Source organism: Salmo salar, chromosome ssa18 (assembly GCF_905237065.1).
Source record: "Salmo salar chromosome ssa18, Ssal_v3.1, whole genome shotgun sequence".
NCBI lineage: Eukaryota > Metazoa > Chordata > Actinopteri > Salmoniformes > Salmonidae > Salmo > Salmo salar.
The window spans coordinates 69,383,766-69,403,957 of record NC_059459.1 but is presented as its reverse complement, the minus strand read 5'-3'; the positions used below and the strand labels follow the sequence as shown (position 1 = coordinate 69,403,957).

Below are 20,192 nucleotides of genomic sequence, written 5' to 3'. Positions count from 1 at the left end.
ATCAACATGTGAAAACTGTGCTATGTTTTGTTGTAAAAAAAGATAGCAGAAGATACACTACATTATCAAAAGTATGTGGACACCTGCTTGACAAACATCTCATTCCAAAATCATGGGCATTAATATGGAGTTGGTCCCACCTTTGCTGCTATAACAGCCTCCACTCTTCTGGGAAGGATTTCCACTAGATGTTGGAACATTGCTGCGGGGACTTGTTTCCATTCAGCCCAAGAGCATTAGTGAGGTCGGTCACTGATGTTGGGAGATTAGGCCTGGCTCGCAGTCGACGTTCCAATTCATCCCAAAGGTGTTCGATGTGGTTGAGGTCAGGGCTCTGTGCAGGCCAGCCAAGTTCTTCCACATCAATCTCGAGTCAACAAACCATTTCAGTATGGAACTTGCTTTGTGCACAGGGACATTGTCATGCTGAAACTGGAAAGTGGTTTATCAGATTTCAGCTCCCTCAGTCTGCTCTCAGGGCTTGTAAGTCAGCATTTCACGTTAAGGTCTACACTGTATGTAGAGGAACATTGTTATTTTAAATGTTTATACAGTATGTCCATATAAAAATATACAGTTTAACTTTAATATCAACCAAAATACTTAGGTTTAAAAAAGTACAACATTATAACTGCAATGTATAAAAAAAATAGTATTTTTCAAATGAAGTCAGCAGAAACAGCAAGTAGCCTAACTCAAGAGAAGAGTACAGATTCCCAGAGGGCAGCGGATGATAGCCTGGCTATATGTTATATCCTAAAACTAGATTAGATTATCAGGGCAGTGGGGTGCAGTGTGTGTGTGTGTGTGTCAGGGGGATTGTACTGTGTGTGTTCAAGTGGCACACAGCTGGTATTTAGAGGAACAGAGAGAGGGAGAAAGATGAACCAGGGGAAGATCACACCATTAATCTGACCCTGTTAGGTCTCAGACACTTCCCTCCACCGCCACACACACCCCTCTATCCCCCTCCCTGAACCCCAACCAACCCCCATTCTACTAACACTGAGAGCAGACTGAGGGAGCTGAAATCTGATAAACCACTCCCAAGCCGTTAGAATGGGGTGAATCATAAAATTAAGATGGGATGATGGTGTGTGTGTGTGTGTGTGTGTGTGTGTGTGTGTGTGTGTCAGTATCAGGGTGTTTAAACTGTATTGATTTATTGAATACTATACATTCTTAGAGGCATTGTTTTGATATGATATGATGATCGAGCCCGCCAATGTTAACCTAATAAAATTGTTCATATTCTTAAGCTTAATTATCAGTATAGCACTCTTTGACCTATAAAGTGTATTTATTGATATGTAGGCTACGTGTGCCTTTACAATTTTTTTATGTAGTTCTGTCCTTGAGCTGTTCTTGTCTATTAATGTTCTGTGTTATGTCATGTTTCATGTTTTCTGTGGACCCCAGGAAGAGTAGCTGGTGCTTTTGCGACAGCTAATCCTAATAAAATACCAAAATGCCAAATACCAAGCAAAGTTTCCAAGCTGAATCAAACATATTGGGGGTGAAGAGTGGTCATCAACCTTGAAGCAACATTTCTATCTATTTATCCATTTGTTAGCAGAATTATTTGAAGTGTCAGGAAACCGGTGGTAAACACTTAGGGCTGGATTCAATCTGTATCGCCGAAGTTCAGCAGTATGGCGCGCTTGAGCCGACATATGCAACGTTTACTGTGCATGCAGTCTCCGCGAATGCGGGAACATTGCCTTTACATTTCAATCACGCTGTAACTCTGATATTCAGCGCTAGGGATTGAATCGAGCCTTTGGTCTTAGTAAGAGCATGTACTGCGGCTTCACCAACTCTCCAATGTGTTTTGCTCAGATTGTAAACTTGCAATATTGACTATTTATTTTACCTTTATTTAACTAGGCAAGTCAGTTAAGAACAAATTCTTATTTTCAATGACGGCCTAGGAACAGTGGGTTAACTGCCTTGTTCAGGGCCAGAATGACAGATTTGTACCTTGTCAGCTCGGGGATTCGAACTTGCAACCTTTCGGTTACTAGTCCAACGCTCTAACCACTAGGCTACGCTGCCGCCCCTATAAAGGCAAGAAAATGAACAACGGGATGGTTTAGCTACAAAGAAAATGGTCTCATAAGTTATGTGACTAAACAACTCCGATCTCAAAGCAGAATGTGCTACAGCACCACAACTTCTACAGTCTGTATCATAGAGCTACATCATAATACTTTTGTGTTCTAATTCATTCTATGACCATATGCACATTTCTGGACCCCCTTCCCGTACCCCCCTCCCCCTTTCTGGACAAGACAAGGTCTGCGTTCCAAATGGTACCCTATTCCCTATAAATAATGCACTACTTTTGACCAGAGCCTTATGGTCCCTGGGAAAATGTAGTGCACCACATAGGGAAGAGAGAGCCATTTGTGATGCAGTCCAAGGCATTATGATGGTGGAACCCCACTTGGCATAATTAATTAGGCTTAAGCAAGAAGCCCTGCTTAAAAACTAGCTGTTGGTTTTGCCATCAGGAAAGGCAGGGGGTGTTAGGCCCTGTGGGCGGGGTATTATCCATCCAACCATGCTGTATAAATCCACAACACAACACAATTAACAAGCAACTGGGAGGAGAACTAATTACCATTATTTACTCATCACTGGCCCCAACCCCCATTCCTTCCCCAAAGAAAAGGGGGTCAACACACACACACAGCGAAACACACACAGTAAGCACACACACACACACACACACACACACACACACACACACTCGCATAAGCGTAACACACCAACACAAACACACTAATTCCCTCCCTGCAAGTGAAGTAGGGGCTAATTACAAATGCATTTGCAACTCAATACCAGTATACTCTCAGACAGGTGTAGCGTCCCCCCTGCTCCCCTGTCCCTTCCCCACCTAGCAGGGCCTCCCTCGCAGCACCAAACAAACAATATATTCACTTCCCCTTACGCTGTTGAGAGGTGCTATAGAGGTGAAAGAGCAAAAGACAAGGGGGAATCCTCATCTCATCTTAACAGTCAGAGGGACAACGCAGAGCTCTTATTGTAACCAGCATCTGCCACATGGTAACAACAAACCTGTTTCTGTTGTTTGTGTTGTAATAAATATCAGGTGACTTTTTTGTTGTCGTTGAGAGGTACAGTGTATGGCGGGTTAATCATTTTTTAAATAAATGCACAATTTTATCCCTGTGATATGATGATATTCACAGGAATATGTTTTCAAACACAACTAAAAAGCATAAAGGCTATCTGTCTATGTAACTTTTCATGCTAATGAAAATGAAGGGAAAAAGGTCTACCACATTGCACAATATTTACCACAATGACAAGTTACCTAACTAACACACATCTCATTTCCAGGAGAGATTCTACAGAAAATCCCTTGTAACTTGAATCAATGGTCAAATTAGTCTACATGTCACCGGGGGGGGTCATAAAGCCGAACAGAGATTATATAGCATAATGAGATGTTCTTTTCCGCCTCAGTTAACGGCCCATCCTCCTAATACAGTCCCAGAAAGTACTCCACCACCCATAGAAGTTGAAGCACGAGTTCTGGCCACCCATCACTTGGATGGCGATGCCCGCTCTCTAGTAAGGCTATTTCTATGGATCCACCCTAACGAAGGTATCACCATTGCTGTGTGTGTGAAGATTAGTTTACACAAGGGGATCTCCTCTCGGTGGCTAACCGACCAACTGACGACACATTCTAATTTAGGCTCTCTGCAGGAGAAAATAGATCCAGGGAGAGATGGGTGGGTGGACGGATCAGTCTCAGGGTTTGTTTGTTTATTTTCTGGGCTGGCCATTGGCCATAGGCCCTTGTGCTCTGAAACTGTCCTTAGTGACTGGCACCAAAGGCTACAACGACTACAGATTTACATTTTTGTAATTTAGCAAGACGCTGTTATCCAGAGCAACTTTCAGTAGAGTGCATACATTTTCATACTTTGTTTTGTACTATAGGAGATGATCCTGGTGGCTATTAGTGGTCATGGTGATGTCTGTCTTGACATTTTTAGAAAATTAAAGGTCATTTACTGCATTTCTATACAATTTAAAAACTCGGAAATGCTATTTGGAGAACAGCAAAAACAAGCAAAAATGACCCCAGCCATTATCACATTGGTTGCTGTAGCTTCAATCTCCTCAGTTGATCTACAGACACACAGCTTATGAGCTATACTATTAGCCGCTACACATTAACTCACATTTATACAGCACCGGGATTAATAACTATAATGTAATACGCACAGAGGGATCTGTTAGCAGAAAAATGATTTCATTGAGAAAAAGTAAACAAACACATTTGCTTTACATAACTTTTTTGTTGCTACATTTTTACATTTCCTGTAATTCTACACATTTTGGCATGATTATGCCATATGATATCCAAGTGAGAGTGACTAACAAAATCAATGGGTGGCCCCCTGGAGGTCAGGGCCCCTGGGCATGTGTCCTGCGAGCATATGCCCAGTAGGTAATATGGCCATGATTACTACAGGTTTAGATAGCTGGCTAAAGTAACTAGACTGATTTACCAATTTAAAAATGTTATACTGACATGGGCTAATTGAGTGACATATAACAACAGGAAAACCGCTGAGGCACAACCAAGCCGACTGAGTCGATGTGTATATATATTTTATTCAAACAAATGACCCAGGTCCGGACCTCAGTGTCCTTATATGCAACTACAGCCGCCATGACATCCTAACCCAGAGACTGGAAGAGAATATCAACGAAAATGAAAGCGTCTTACAATTCTTTGAAATCTTAGAAGCCCTCTTTGTCAAAACAATTATTCACTGTTCGCTTCTTGTATTCCGCCTGCAACTCAATAGGCAGTTCTGTGGATTTGGATTGGAGTCTCAATTCTATTGGTATTGAGTTATATTTGATGGTTATCGCTCCTTTACCGACTGTAGTCAAATTGAATATCATGCTCATAAACATTGTGCTTAGAATGTGTACTTGTCTTTCAAGTCTCCATACCTGTGAACTCACTGATCACTTTTCACTCACCAGTTTGGCCATCATGTCTTTATTGTCTTAGGTGACTGACTCACTAGGGGAAATGATTACATTCTCATGCTATGCAGCCTCGCTGCGATTCCATGAAATAACAGGTGTTATTGGAGTTGTTTAGAAACGCTAAATGGCTTCGAGGTAGGACTTATTCTCACCTAATACTTTAATACTCATTAATTCCTGCTTCGGTGACTTACCTCTTCTGATCCTCCCTCCCGCCACACCCACAGCCACGCCCACAGCCACGCCCATCAGAGGAGAGGTGGTCAGCCAACGGGCCCCGCGGGAGGGACAGGTGGACAGAGTGAGGAGTGGGGGAGGGATGAAGAGGATGGAGGAAAGAGGATGGCGATTTAAGAGTGCTTAAAGGCTCATGCATAACATTTGTTTGTGTCATCTAGATGCAGTGATAGGAGAGTACTACATACACACTGACCTGAGCTCCTAATTACTCCAAAGAGCACCGAAGAGACTTAAGTACTTGATTGATGGATAGACACTCAGAGATACACATTCTGAGACACATTGTTAGCATGGTTATTATTAATTCATAACAAATACAAATGTTTTATTTTCCAGCGAGTGAATGTGTTGTTTTACAGGGTCAGCCATAGTAGTACAACGCCCCTGAAGCAAATTAGTGTTAAGTGCCTTGCTCAAGGGCACAGACAGATTTTTCACCTTGTCGGCTCGGGTATTCGAACCAGCGACCTTTCGGTTACTGACCTAGCACTCTATAATTGTCTTTATTCTTGAGTGATGTTTAACAAATGAAAACTATTTCTACTGCTTTTTGTTATGGAAAAACATGTGTACCACGCTGTGTACCATGGTGTGTACCAGAGAGGTTTACTACAAAGCAGGATCAAGGAGTTAGCCAGCCAGCTAACTTACCTAAATAATCTAAGTGTAGCTTTTTCAATGAACCAGAAAATCCTTGTTATTTCTGGTTGTTTATCAAAAGTTAGCTGGCTAACTCATTGATCCTGCTTTATTGTATCCCCTCTTGAACTATGGGTGCACTCGCCTCCACTTAGTCTTAATGCAGTACAACACTATCATGTCAAATCCTAACTGAGGGCCCAATGAATGTGCAGCTGGTGTACAAACACAGCACAATATCATGTCATTCGTCATCTGTTACTAAATGATTGCGATAGAGGATCTTAGCATTAGCGCATCGATCGAGGAGACAGGTTTAATTTAGCTCTGTGTGACCACTGTCAGTGTCTGGTCAGTACATTCCCGCTCCAACTTGTTGGTTCCTTGTTGTGTGTGTGTGTGTGTGTGGAGAGAGGTGTGTGTATCTGTATGTATGCGACTGTGTTTGCACCTCTGTGCACGTGACAGTGTGCAACTGCGTGTCAGAGGGGGACGCCCTGCCCGCCACCGTCCGCCTGTTCTCTCCTGATGAATCCATGCGACAGCAGGGAGGAGGGGAGAACTTGGAGGCTTCGAGGAAGCCGCTGGGCAGCGGGGAGGACTTGGGAGGCTAAAAGCAAGGCGCTGGTGAGGCTCGGTGAGAGAGATTACCTAGATCCTTTAGGCCTGATTTTCTTTGTCCCCGGTCAGTGTCACGTCCTATAAGAACTGCCCCTGCGAGCTGGATACCAAGGGGGCGGAGGGTGGAAAAAAGACGTGTTAGCGGGATACGTTTAAGGTGCTAGTAGCCAGGGTGTCCAAGAACACTCGACTTAACTGGCCAGAGTGATCTGGGTGCGTGCATCGGTGGGAGCTTGTTCCGTAAGCAGACATAACCTACTCCTGGAGCTGCCATTTGATAACTGACAAGCTCACACTCGTCTAAGTGAAACGGATCCTCCCTCCCGGGGTTCAGTGTTACCAGGTGACAAACGCCAACCTGTTCCTCTCACCCCTCAGACAGATGTCTCACCTTTTTGGTGAAATGTATATAAAGTCCCGTTGTGATTAACCTGTCCCTCTCACCCTGAGACACAAGCACTTCTCACATTTTACTGAAATGTAGTCCTATTTGGTTTATAGTTAGGATATTACTTAAGTGATTTTAAAAAACATTTCCATGTAGTCATAAGCTACTTTTGAAAATGTTTTAAATAATAGGTCGTAGTTAAGTTTTAACATGTTGTTGATTGGTCATGACCTAACAGCTTGAGTGACCTCAGTGAAATTCAGGCAGACCCATCAGACATGTAACACTCAACAACTTCTGCTTGGAGAGTGTAGGGCAGATTTGATTTCCCTTTTCTAGTTGGTGACATTTTATTTAACTTACCTCAATGTTGTTTCAATGACACACAATGACTCAAAATGCACCTTGAGATAACCAGACAGTATTTATCTTGTACTGCATCATACAGAGTTATGTTATTCAACTCAGCATACAGAGACAGAGTCGTGTTTCAATTCAATTCCATGCAACTTTACTTATCCCCTAAGGGGCAATCAATTAAGAAGGGCATTGATTGATTGATTTCCAGTCAAGTGCTCTCTAACGGTCAATCAACAGAGGTATCCGTCATTAGCAGCACGCCATAAGGTCCTAATGGTGAACCTTTTCAATGACTGACTGTTTAACATGCTGTGGGCATAGACAACAGGTCATTCAGCAATACTTTAATTTCTATGTGTACATCCCAAATGGCACCCTATTCCCTTTATAGTGCACTACTTTCGACCGGGACTCATAGGGCTCTGTTAAAAGTAGTGCACTATAAAGGGAATAGGGTGCAATTTGGGATGTAACTTGTCTCACCAGTCCTAGTTTTGGGGTCACTGCCTCCTCACTCCGCAAAGAAGGCCCCCCCCCAAAATAAAAACACCACTAGGCCGGGGTCTCCAGCTGGTCTGGCCTCCCCCCGTAGTACAGAAGCTGTCCACACACACACTGTGTGAAACACACCTCCTCTCTACTCCTCCTCTCCTTGCTAATCCAGTGGTAGGCCTCCTGCTAGCTCCACACAGAGGCCAGCCCTAATTGCTCTTGTCGTAAAGCTCCCTGACCCAAATAAGCTGCAGCTCCCCAAAGCTGTGGAGATAAACCCCACTTTACCTCACCAAACCTGCTTAATACCACTCCCCCCCCCCCAAACACCATGGATGGGACAAGGTGGGGGTTACTAAGGAGGGGGCTGAGGGACACTGAGGAGAAGAAGGGAAGGGAAACAGAGAGGAAGAGACAATATGCTAATAGTTCTTGGTCCGGTGAGATAAAGGAGAGGAACACAAAATAAACAACAAAAGAAAAGAATGTTGTGTATTTTTTTTTAAAAAGGATATGGTTGTGAAGTGGAGTTGTTGGAGTGAGAGAGATGTGTATCGGTTTAGATAAGAAGACTTCCAGGAAATGTTGAGCTGGTGTTGAGATTATGAGCTGAAAGGGTTGGTATGATGAACCAAGTGCCCAGCAGCAGTGATAGCGTGTTATTCTCTTCTTTATCTCTCCACCTGGTTCGGGAACACAAGGCGGCTTAGCCACAAAAATGCCACTTTGTCACGAACGTCATCACGTGGCAACCGCCACACCACTAGTCAGCTAACCTCATTAACTTGTGTTGTTGCTATTAAGTTTCTCTAGAAAACGGAGATGAGAGATTGTCATATAAATGTATACTTTTTTATACAGTAATCACTTGCGACAGACTGTTTCACAAGTCTTTAGTCCCTACTCGGTATGAAAAAATATATCATTTCCAGTTTGGTTTTCAGATATGCCTATACGGCTGTGTTTACACAGGTAGACCAATTTAGATTTTTGTTGCCCAATTATGTGCAAAAGAGCTGATCTGATTGGCCAAATACCAATATTAGTGGAAAAAGATCAGAATTAGACTGCCTGTGTAACAGCAGCCTATGAAGGCCTATGATTTCCCCCTAGAAATACATTAGGTTAGAAAAAACCAAAACATCACTTGCAGCTGGGCCATTCTAGAGTGTTGCTCAGTCGTTCCCTCTTATTGGAAGACTTCTAGGCGACGTCCCAATAATATCGCCTTAACTCCTTGTTCACTTCCCTACACTGATTTGAAAGGAAATTACTGCTATAATAAGATATGGTGGGAACTTCCAATAACCCTTGCCTCCACCTCGTCCACCCTCCCAATGCTTTCAGATTTGTGGGAAAGTAGTGAACGATTGCACATTTCAAAATAATTAGATATTATTGGGACGCAACCCTACTAGATGTGTTTCTGCCTTACAGATCTAATTCAACATACCCCTATCAGGCGTTAGGCAAGATCACAGGGCTCGGTAGAGTTTACTTCAATACAGGTCATGCTGATTACTAAAAAGGGGCCTTTAATTGGATGTTAGGCCGAATCACCTTTGGCGTCAGCTCCCATCGGTTTAGGGATATCTTTTAAACTCAGACATGTTGTGGCCTCACAAGCTGTGAACAACACCACACTACAGATACGGTTTGCTCGGATGGAAAGATACAAGTTCACTTGCAAATTCATGAATGGATAACTGTCCGTTGTTTTATACATGTTGACTTTTTCACTTCCTGAATTGACAACGGAATTCATAAAGAAACGGGAGAGAAATTGAAATATACCTAATGTGTAGTTTTGGTATCCAATCCTCTGTCAGTACCCATTTTAATTTTAGCCCTGGACAAGCACACCTGATTCAACTTGTCAACTAATCACCAATCCCTCGATGAGAAGAATCAGGTGTGTTTGTCCAGCTTCAACAAAAATGTGTGCTGTTGGGGGGTACTGGAGGACTGGAGTTGAACACTTATCTGAGATGTAAACACCACACTAGAGATACAGTTTGCAGAAAGATACAAGGTATCAGGAATATTTGATACACTATCAGATATGGTTTTAACCCTACTTCAACTCATTAAACTTCTTAAAGGCCCGATGAAGCCGTTTTTATATCAATATCAAATCATTTCTGGGCAACAATTAACTACCTTACTGTAATAGATTTCCATTAAAAGGGACAAATTTAGCATTTTTTTTTTACTAAAAACGATTTCTCAAGCAATCATTTTACTTGGACTGTCTGGGGGTAGTCAGTGGGGAGGGGGAAACTGAAAACAAGCTGTTATTGGTCTATTAACCAATTTACCGCATCGCGATGTCACCATGGAAAGCCAAACCTCCCACCCATGTAAACCTGCTGATTAGAAGGTCCTGTCTAGATTGTGTTTTCATCCAGCAACAATCAGGAAATAACAAATCACATATTATAGAAAAACACCAGAAAAACAGAATTGATTGCACTGGGCCTTTAAATTGACAGCTGAATTCACCCTGAACCTGATACCCAACCACTTTCACAGAAATATAAGGGAAATGTAGAGATAAATATGCAGATCTCCTTCCCAATCATCTAAGAAGTAAATGGTTAGCATGAAAATCTACTGGATTGATGTACTCAAGAACTTGATTTAGAATCAACTGAACAAGAACTGCAGTCCTTCATGATAAATCATGAGAACCTTTACTCCACTGCCTTCTGCTGGTTTGTGTTGTTACTACACACTATAAAAACATTCTACACAGCAAATTGAAATGGTCAAAAAATATTTTGATTATTTTAAATAATGTAGTAACATAGTTCAGTCTGCCAATTAACTTCCACCCCAAATAGGACATTTAATGAAAAGCAATTTAAGAATGCAGTTAAAGTTTTCGTTGCATTTTAATAGGAATCCAAACAAACCATTGACATTTACTTTCGGACAACTTGAGCCATTCTCAGGTCAGGGAGAAAACATTACACTTGAAAAATCTCACTAATATGTAAACTTTCAAAATATAATTAAAAATGTACTCCCAAATAACTAAAAACAACATTTATTAGTGGTTGGAGTACGGAGCTTCTCTGTGCTACAGTACGTTCTTCACAGGTCTAACAAGTCAGTCCCCATCTAGCAGAAAATAGTAATACTGTACCATATTTTCACAACGCAAAATATCCAGGATGCAGACTATGGGTAAGTCCCGATTGGCACCCTATTGTTCTATTAGTAGTCTATAGGGAACAGGGTGCCATTTGGGATCGGACACTAGGGCCTACATACTGTACGTGACCTGAACAGCTGATCACCTTTAAGAAAACAACATCAGTGTTCACAAAACTCGTTACACTTCAAATATTCACAAACCATAAAAATCTAATCCTTTATAAATAAGTGAGCATCTCAATTAAATAGAGTATCTATGTCAGTAGTAGTGAATAAAATGTATATTATCCATTGCTTTTACAGTCTCTCTAAACATTCATCTTTAAACCTGCAGGTATTAAAGAACTAACTTTTTCCAGTTAACACGCTGGTATCATAACAGTGGTAGACCCAGACCAATCATCACTCTTTCCCGCTACATAGACTGCATCTCTCCATGGTAGTGTCCCTAACAAGGTCATATTTACAAAATATTCTGTGTCACAAATGCTCTGTAAGTAAAAAGTTTCAATGTTTTGTTCTCCTTGGGCTGAATGAAGGTCAGAGGGCACTGGAAAACACTGGAAATGATAGGATCACCCTCACTGTAAATACATAGGTAACGATGATGAAGAAACCCCAGTAGTCAGGTGTCTCTCCAGGGGTTGAAAGACAGGAAAATGTGCAGAAATTGAGGGACCAGACTGGTTCATGTTGTAGTGTAGTGAGTAATTTGTTGATTTCTTGCTGGACAGAAGTCTTGTGAACTTACAGGACCGCTGAACTCCAAATCAACCCCTAGCGGCATACTCAGGGGAGAAGTGATCCAATGCTGAATCACACTATAGGGCCAGACCATACTAATGCTGGCTTGGATATGCTCCCTAGCACGATTCCAGCAACTCGGTGGCTGCGTAACCAGGCCAACCCATAGATTTACCGTATAGTGTCAATCAGGCACCAGTGTTCTCACCTGGTCTCCTCAGCAGCGTCGAGGGGAGGAGGGGTACTTGGTCTTCAGGCCCTCCTTGAAGCTGCGGAAGAGCAGGCGGTTCCTTCGGTTCTCCTCGTCCTTCCTGCTGTGGAACTCGCCCTGAACTTTGAACCCTTTGTGCACCACGAAGGCAGAGTTCAGCACGGAGAATCTGTAGCCTGCCACATGGAGCTCACAGGCCTGGGGAGGGGAGGGGAGAAGGGGGAGAAGAGGCGGAAGAGAGGGGGAGAAGAGGTAAGGAGGACAACATGAAATGGTGATAACTTTTAGCTGAATAAAGTATTTATATTATTTTAGTATAATGTAAGGTGCCTTCAAAGTATTCAGACCCCTTGACTTTTTTCACATTTTGTTATTCTAAAATGTTTTAGTTTCTTTCCCCTCATCAATCTACACACAATACACCATAATTGACTAAACAAAAACCTTTTTTCAATAAAAACTGAAATATCACATTTACATAAGTATTCAGACCCTTTACTCAGGATTTTGTTGAAGCACCTTTGGCAGTGATTACAGCCTCGAGTCTTCTTGAGTATGATGCTACAAGCTTGGCACACCTGTATTTGGGGAGTTTCTCCCATTCTTCTCTGCAGATCCTCTCAAGCTCTGTCAGGTTGGATGGGAAGCATTGCTGCACAGCTATTTTCAGGTCTCTCCAGAGATGTTCGATCGGGTTCAAGTCCAGGCTCTGGCTGAGTCACTCAAGGACATTCAGAGACTTGTCCCGAAGCCACTCCTGCGTTGTCTTGGCTGTGTGCTTAGAGTCATTGTCCTGTGGGAAGGTGAACCTTCGCCCCAGTCTGAGGTCCTGAGCGCTTTGGAGCAGGTTTTCATTAAGGATCTCTGTACTTTGCTCCATTCATCTTTCCCTCGATCCTGACTAGTCTCACAGTCCCTGCCGATGAAAAACATCCCCACAGCTTGATGCTGCCACCAGCATGCTTCACCATAGGGATGGTGCCAGGTTTCCTCCAGACATTACGCTTGGCATTCAGGCCAAAGAGTTCCATCTTGGTTTCATCAGACCAGAGAATCTCGTTTCTCATGGTCAGAGAGTCTTTAGGTGCCTTTTGGCAAACTCAAAATGGGATGTCATGCGTCTTTTATTGAGGAGTGGCTTCCGTCTGACCACTCTACCATAATGGCCTGATTGGTGGAGTGCTGCAGAGATGGTTGTCCTTCTGGAAGGTTCTCCCATCTCCACAGAGGGACTCTGGAGCTATGTGTCAGAGTGATCATCGGGTTCTTGGTCACCTCCCTGACCAAGGCCCTTCTCCCCCCATTTTCTCAGTTTGGCCAGGCAGCTAACTCTAGGAAGAGTCTTGGTGGTTCCAAACTTCGTCCATTTAAAAATGGAGGCCACTGTGTTTTAGGGGACCTTCAACGCTGCCAAAATGTTTTGGTACCCTTCCCCAGATCTGTGCCTCAACACAATCCTGTCTGAGCTCTACAGAAAATTCCTTCGACCTCATGGCTTGGATTTTGTTCTAACATGCACTGTCAACTGTGGGACCTTATATAGACAGGTTGTGTCTTTCCAAATCATGTCCAATCAATTGAATTGACCACAGGTAGACTCCAATCAAGTTGTAGGAACATCTCAAGGATGACCAATGGAAACAGGATGCACCTGAGCTCAAATTCGAGTCTCCTAGCAAAGGGTCTGAATACTTATGTAAATAAGGTATTTCTGTTTTTATTTTTAATAAATTTACAAAAATGTCTAAAAACCTGTTTTCGCTTCATCATTATGGGGTATTGTGTGTAGATTGCTGAGGATTTTTAAAATATATTTTAGAATAAGGCTGTAACATAACAAAACGTGAAAAAAGTAAAGTGGTCTGAATACTTTCCTAAGACACTATATATTTTACTGCAGTGTATGGTGTCAGTTGATGTAATGAAGCCCTAACTGTGTGCAACCACACACACACACACACACACACACACACACACACACACACACACACACACACACACACACACACACACACACACACACACACACACGCCGCATCTCCACTGCTATCTAAGAGTACCCGCTTACCCGTACACATACAATACATACCTGGCTGATGCGGTTGAAGCCGTACTGCCTGAAGTTCTCGTCGTACAAGGGCACGGTGCGGTGCCCAATGTAGAAGGGCTCCCAGGGGTCCACCCAGGATAATGTATAGGCCACGTCCAGGGGCCCCAAACCCTGGCTGTGTCTGTTCACCCACTGAGAGTAGTTTGTGGGGGCCTGGCACCGCGGGCATAGCTCCTCGTAGAAGGGCCTCACCTCGCCCACCTGGTACAGCTGCACCAGCTCCGACTTGGTGGCGGGCATCTTGCGTACGTGTCGGATCTCGAAGGCGGGCAGCACGAAGACCTCGTCCGTGGCGGGTTCACGTCTCATGACCAGCGCCAGGAACTGCTGGTGGAGGTCAGCACTGGGCGCCATGTCGATGTCAATGACCAGGATGTAGTTGGCTTCCGTGCCGCCGCGGGCAACGTTCCGAAGGAGATTATTCGGATAGGAGACGTTTCCGTTTCCACCGATGGCGTAGTTCTGGTATTTGTCTCGGTGCGTCTCGAGCCTGGCGAACACAGCAGCACAGTCCTCAAGCCCGGTGAAATGCTCCCGGTCCTGCTCTGGGAAACTGGCCATCTGCCCAGAGTGGCACACCAAGTGAAAGTCCACCAAGGCCTGGATCTGAGGGCAGAAGATGGTGAGGGCGTAGACCAGGGCTGTGGCAAACTTGACATCTTGGCCATGAGCGAATATGGCCACAGAGAGAGGGTTTTGCCACCTTTCCACCAAAGAATTCAGGTGGTGCAAGTTGTTGATGGATGTGTGCGTTGCTAAGGCCAAGAAGTGAGAGCTGGCATCCGCTCCTGGTTTCTGATTGGTAGAGAAATCGCTTTTGATCAAGTTCTTGTACACGCGGTATTGTCCACTGGGATCAAAGATACCCCCTGTGGACAGAGAGTACCTGAGACGCTCTTTCCGTGAGTTTTTCTCCGGGTTGACATTTTTCTTGCCAGAGCTCCCGAAGAGCTCTGAGTATCGGTAGCGCTGCTGCTTACCGTGCAGTTTCGATAGGAAGGAGAGGTAGATCATTTGTAAGAGTGCCACAAGCACCAGAGCGCCGAGCACCACTTTGAACGCCGAACATTTCTTAGATAAATGCATTCCCGACCATTACATGTACACCACATGCAGCAAGTCAAAAATACTTGAGCAATATGCCCCAGGAAGGTATCAAATCTACCAATGCTAGTTGGTTAGCTAGCTACACGGCGCTAGCTAGCTAATTTGGCGATTTGGGTACGTGGGGGAGCTCGACTATCTCGTGTCGTTGACACCACGCAGTGCTGCCACAGGGTTCGATTTTAGATCGTGAAATCACTGTACGTGCCTCCTTCATATCTGATGCTTTGCGGTTCTGTCAATCTCATAGCGTTTCAGCAACATCAACAAGACGTTAGGACGTGTTATTCTTCTTCGGTGGGGTTTATCAGCGGTTGGCACCCAACTTTGTGGTACATTACCGACACCTACTGTACTGGAGTGTGGGACAGGGAGAAACGAAATCCTACATGCCAGCCCCGTTGCTCTTAGAAATATAAAATATGTGTGACTATATCTAATGACGTTCTACTCAATATACTCTAAACTAATTTCCTGTATCCCCTTCTCCATCATACTAGATCTCAGCCTCTCTCCTTCCCTCTGATACTGCCCACACTGTAGCAATACATGCTCCAAGGTATCCGTTTCCTGGCAATAATCACATTTTCCTGTTGGATGCTTCCTATCACATTTAAGTTCTTATTAAACTAGCTGTGTCCCACCCTTAATCTTGTAAAAATAGCCTCCTCTCTTCTGTCCCTTCCTGCCGTCCTCCCCGACTTTCCTCTGTACTTGAAATAAATGCCTTCCCTTAGTATCTGTAGTCTCTCCAACACTTCTAGATCAACTACTGGAGGTGGGAGTAGCCATGGTGGATTTACAGGAATAGCTACCGTTGGACTAAACTCCCTTGCATACAGTCCCATCTCCTTCACCTGGGTATTACACACCCACCCAAAGCTTGTGTTCCGTCATCGCCAATTCCAATTCCTCCTTTGGCCGCTTTTCCTTCCAGTTCTCTGCTGCCAATGACTGGAACGAATTGCAAAAATCACTGAAGCTGGAGACTCATATCTCCCTCACTAACTTTAAACACCAGCTGTCAGAGCAGCCCACAGATTACTGCACCTGTACATAGCCCATCTGTAAATAGCCCATCTATCTGGGTTTTTTTTCTTTCTCCTTTGCACCCCAGTATCTCTACTTGCAGATTCATCTTCTGCACATCTATCACTCCAGTGTTTAATTGCTAAATTGTAATTATTTTGCCACTATGGCCTATTTATTGCCTTACCTCCCTTCTCTTACCTCATTTGCACACACTGTATATATACTTTTTCTCTATTGTGTTATTGACTGTATGTTTGTTTATTCCATGTGTAACTCTGTGTTGTTGTTTGTGTCGCACTGCTTTGCTTTATCTTAGCCAGGTCGCAGTTGTAAATGAGAACTTGTTCTCAACTGGCCTACCTGGTTAATGGTGAAAAACAAAAAGGCAGCTGCTGTCTCCTAATCTGCAATGGCATATCCCCCATCTCCACCTGTAGTGCAGCCACTGGAGATGTCCGAAACGCCCCACTACATATTCTGAGTCCTTGCCCCTGTATGACATCTAGCCTTTCCAATGAGGTCCGGGCTGCCCAACCATACGCAATACTGCCATAGTCTATTACAGATTGGATCAATGCAACATACATGGTCCTCAATGAGGAATGCCCAGCCCCTCACTCCTTCCCTGTCAGACAGCGCATCACATTTTAGCACCTTCTTACACTTTCCCAACACTCAATGTGTTCTGCCCAGGTCAGTCTAGTGTCAAAGTACACCCCAAGGAAGCTGAAGAACCCCACCCTCTCCAAGTTTTTCCCATATAACCTCAAGCATACCTCATCTCCCACCTTCCTTCTGGTAAAGAACACTGTCTGAGTTTTCTACAGGGAACCGGAATTCCCACATTAATGCCCACTGCTCTACCTCATCAATTGCTTCCTGTACCTTCCTGACTATGTATGGCACATCTCCTCCTCTCTTCCATAAGGCCCCATCATCTGCAAATAACGACCTCCCAATATCTGGCTGTACCTGAGAGTAAACATCATTGATCAGTATTGAGAACAGAGGACTAATCACACTCCCCTGTGGTGTACCGTTATCCACCAGGTAGCCTGATAGAGACTTCCCCACCCTCACCTGGATAGACCTTCCAAACAGGAAATCCTTTATCCAGTTGTACGTTCTTCCTCCTACCCCAATAATATCAAGCTTGATTAACAACCCCTTCTTCCACAATAAAAGCTTTCTCCACATCAAAAACAACAGCTACAACAGTCTCCTTGTTCACCTGAGCCTTCCTGACCTCTGCTTCTAAGCAGAACACTGGGTCCATAGCTCCCCTACCATTCCTGAACCCACTCTGATGTGGCGATACTAGCCCCCTGCTCTCCAGGAAGTAAGTTAGCCTCTCCATAATCATACGTTCCATAATCTTGCATACATGTGATGTTAAAGCTGTTGGCCGATAGCTTGTTGGCCTTGTTGGGTCCTTCCCTGGCTTCCGGATTGGTACCACTACTGCCTCCTTCCAGCTGCCTGGTAGTTTCCCCTCCTCCCACACTCTGTTGTACAACACCAATACCTTATCCAGTGTCTCATCACTAAGATGGGCCAACATAACATAGCACACCTCATCTTTCCCAGGTGAAGTTAACCCAGCCTTACCCATTGCCCTTTTCACCTCTGCCATGGTAAATGGTGCATTCAATGCATCATTAACTTCCTCCCTCCTAGCCAGCGCTCCAGGATGCTCCTCTCTCGTTCTCCCTCTGCCCCTCCTCTGACAAATTTGCCAAGCTATGCACTTGGACAAATCATTTGGCTATAATCTCTGCCTTCTCATCTGTTACTGCCACATTCTTCCCACTCGTCAACACTGGGTAATCCCACTCATCATCTTAATCATCTCCCAGAGGTGTCACCCTTCCAATGGTGTCACAGAACCAACGCCAACAGGACCTCTTTGCCTGACGGATAGTTCTCACCAGGGCCTGATAATACTGAATCACATGTTGGAAGTTATGCATCCTTTTCAGTACTCTGAAAGCCGTTCCTACTCCTCACCATATCCACACTCTTCTGTCCACCATGGGACAGCTTTCCTCCTCCTCCTCCCTGAACTCTTAGGTATAGCCTCAGTAGCTTCCCCCACTCACGCTGTTCTCACCCGGATATTCATACTATCCACATCCCCTCGCATATCCACCCGAGCCATCACCTGCTCACTCAGCTCCTGAAACTGATCCCACTGTGTCTCAGCCGGCCCATGGGGCAGCGCACAATTGGCCCAGCGTCGTTCGGGTTAGGGGAGGGTTTGGCCGCTCTAGTGACTTCTGTGGCGTGGCGGGCCGGGCCGGGCACATGCACGCTGAGACGGTCGCCAGGTGTACGGTGTTTCCTTGGACACATTGGTGTGGCTGACTTCTGGGTGAAGCGGGCATTGTGTCAAGAAGCAGTGCGGCTTGGTTGGGTTGTGTTTCGGAGGACTCAGAGGTCTCGACCTTCGCCTCTCCTGAGTCCGTACGGGAGTTGCAGCGACGAGACAAGACTGTAACTACCAATTGGATACCACGAAATTGCAGAGATTTTTTTTACAAAAATATCTATGTATACCATATTGCCGCCCACCTGCCCCATAATCCCCGGTCTAGATGCTCCTACCCATCTCGCCCTTGAACCTGTATCTCCCTTGACCACCCTCACTGCCTCTGCATATGACACCCTTCTCTCCACTCTCACTTGTTGCACCTACACTGCCTGCTTCATTGCCTCACATCCACTATGAACACCACCACAGCTGCAGCACTTTGTTTGTACACCATCCCCACACTTCCCATACTTATGCTCCCCTCCACACCTGGCACACCTCTTTTTCTCTTTACAGACTGTTGCCACACGCCCAAACTTCTGGCATTTATAACATCTTAAAGGCTTTGGTACATAAGTCCTTACATAATAACTCATATATCCTATGGTTACTTTATTTGGCAGTACCCGGTCCTTGAAGTGTAACAGAATAGACAGTAACCGAATCTACCCTAACTCCACCACTTGTTGCTTGCAATCTTTGAACACACTAGAACGCCTCCTCTCAAATTGTACCTCTTTAGTGCTAACACTCACTCCTGTTATCACCCCTTTAATCCACCGCTTTCCTGTTTGATCAGTCCAGCTGCTAGACACCACTTTACACTTCCCTATTTGCGTCACTCTGAGAGCGTGTTCCATCTGCGCCATGTCCTTACAGAATACCAACAAGGTCCCATCTCTTAACACTTTAGCATTGACAACTTTCCCAATCAACTATTTTATCACAGCCGTCAACCTTATCGGATTCATCGCCCCAACTCCTCCTTCCTCCCTAAACTTCAGAACCACTTTATGGTCTTCACCTCCATGCTCCCCTCGCGACTTATCTTGCCCTTCCTCGGCACTTTCTACCTCCGATCTGCCGCTAGCGTTGGAAACTATGTCGCTATCCTCAAACTTCCTTTTCTGCCTCCATAGACCTTACGCTCCCCTTCAAACCCCTCCCCCCTTTCTATCCCGATTTATTTGTCTTACTCCCTCCTTCATTCGTATCACTATGCTTCACTTTCGTATCCATCAGTGTCTCCTACCATCTCTGGCCCAATCTCAGCACAGCCGTGCAGGGTAATTTTTTTTATTTTTTATCAAAGATTGATCGCTAGCCTCAAGCTCAGACTCGAAGCCTGCTCAAATCCTCCGGCATTTGGAGCAACACCTGTGATGTTGTGGCGCATGTCTATGCGCTTTTCATATTAACACAAACCCTAGAATAGAAGGGTATGTAAAATTTGACATAATGGAGCGTTTATTGTGTTCGTAGCAAACAGCTGGACGTTCAAATATGCTGTGCGGCTAGCTAGCACTTTTATGAAAATGGTATCTTGAATATGATAAGCCAATATAGAAAACTGTATCAAATAAAAAAACACTGGTTTATCGTGGATTTGAGATAAATTGGATTTTTGCTTCTTCTAAAAATGTAGGGACGAGGTGGCCGAGTGGTTAAGGCGATGGACTGCTAATCCATTGTGCTCTGCACGCGTGGGTTCGAATCCCATCCTCGTCGGCAATTATTT

At 44.4% G+C, this 20,192-nt stretch overlaps 1 protein-coding gene and 1 non-coding gene across 3 annotated transcripts; one reads left to right on the top strand and one right to left on the bottom strand.

The window, feature by feature from the left end:
• Positions 1-7,426: 7,426 nt before the first annotated feature.
• LOC106577863 (beta-1,4-glucuronyltransferase 1) lies at positions 7,427-16,031 on the bottom strand. 2 transcript variants are annotated; one of them, XM_014156270.2, is made up of 3 exons: positions 13,987-16,031; positions 11,895-12,095; positions 7,427-8,466 (listed from the first exon to the last, which is right to left on the bottom strand). In XM_014156270.2, exons 1-2 carry the CDS (start codon positions 15,091-15,093, stop codon positions 11,904-11,906), a joined length of 1,299 nt encoding a protein of 432 aa, XP_014011745.1. In that variant the 5' UTR covers positions 15,094-16,031; the 3' UTR covers positions 7,427-8,466; positions 11,895-11,903. The 2 variants fall into 2 exon arrangements, with proteins under 2 accessions (XP_014011745.1, XP_014011744.1); XM_014156269.2 differs by lacking the exon at positions 7,427-8,466 and having other exon boundaries at positions 10,659-12,095; positions 13,987-16,029.
• Positions 16,032-20,100: 4,069 nt separating this feature from the next.
• Positions 20,101-20,182, top strand: trnas-gcu (transfer RNA serine (anticodon GCU)). The gene has a single exon. It is a non-coding gene; the product is annotated as a tRNA-Ser (tRNA).
• Positions 20,183-20,192: the final 10 nt, after the last annotated feature.

Bases quoted from the DNA above. Each gene is read 5' to 3' on its own strand.
- LOC106577863 (XM_014156270.2), bottom strand. From the start codon at position 15,093: ATGCATTTATCTAAGAAATGTTCGGCGTTCAAAGTGGTGCTCGGCGCT. The intron at 12,096-13,986 runs GTATGTATTGTA...TCCCCTCCCCAG, and splicing joins GCTTCAACCGCATCAGCCAG to GCCTGTGAGCTCCATGTGGC.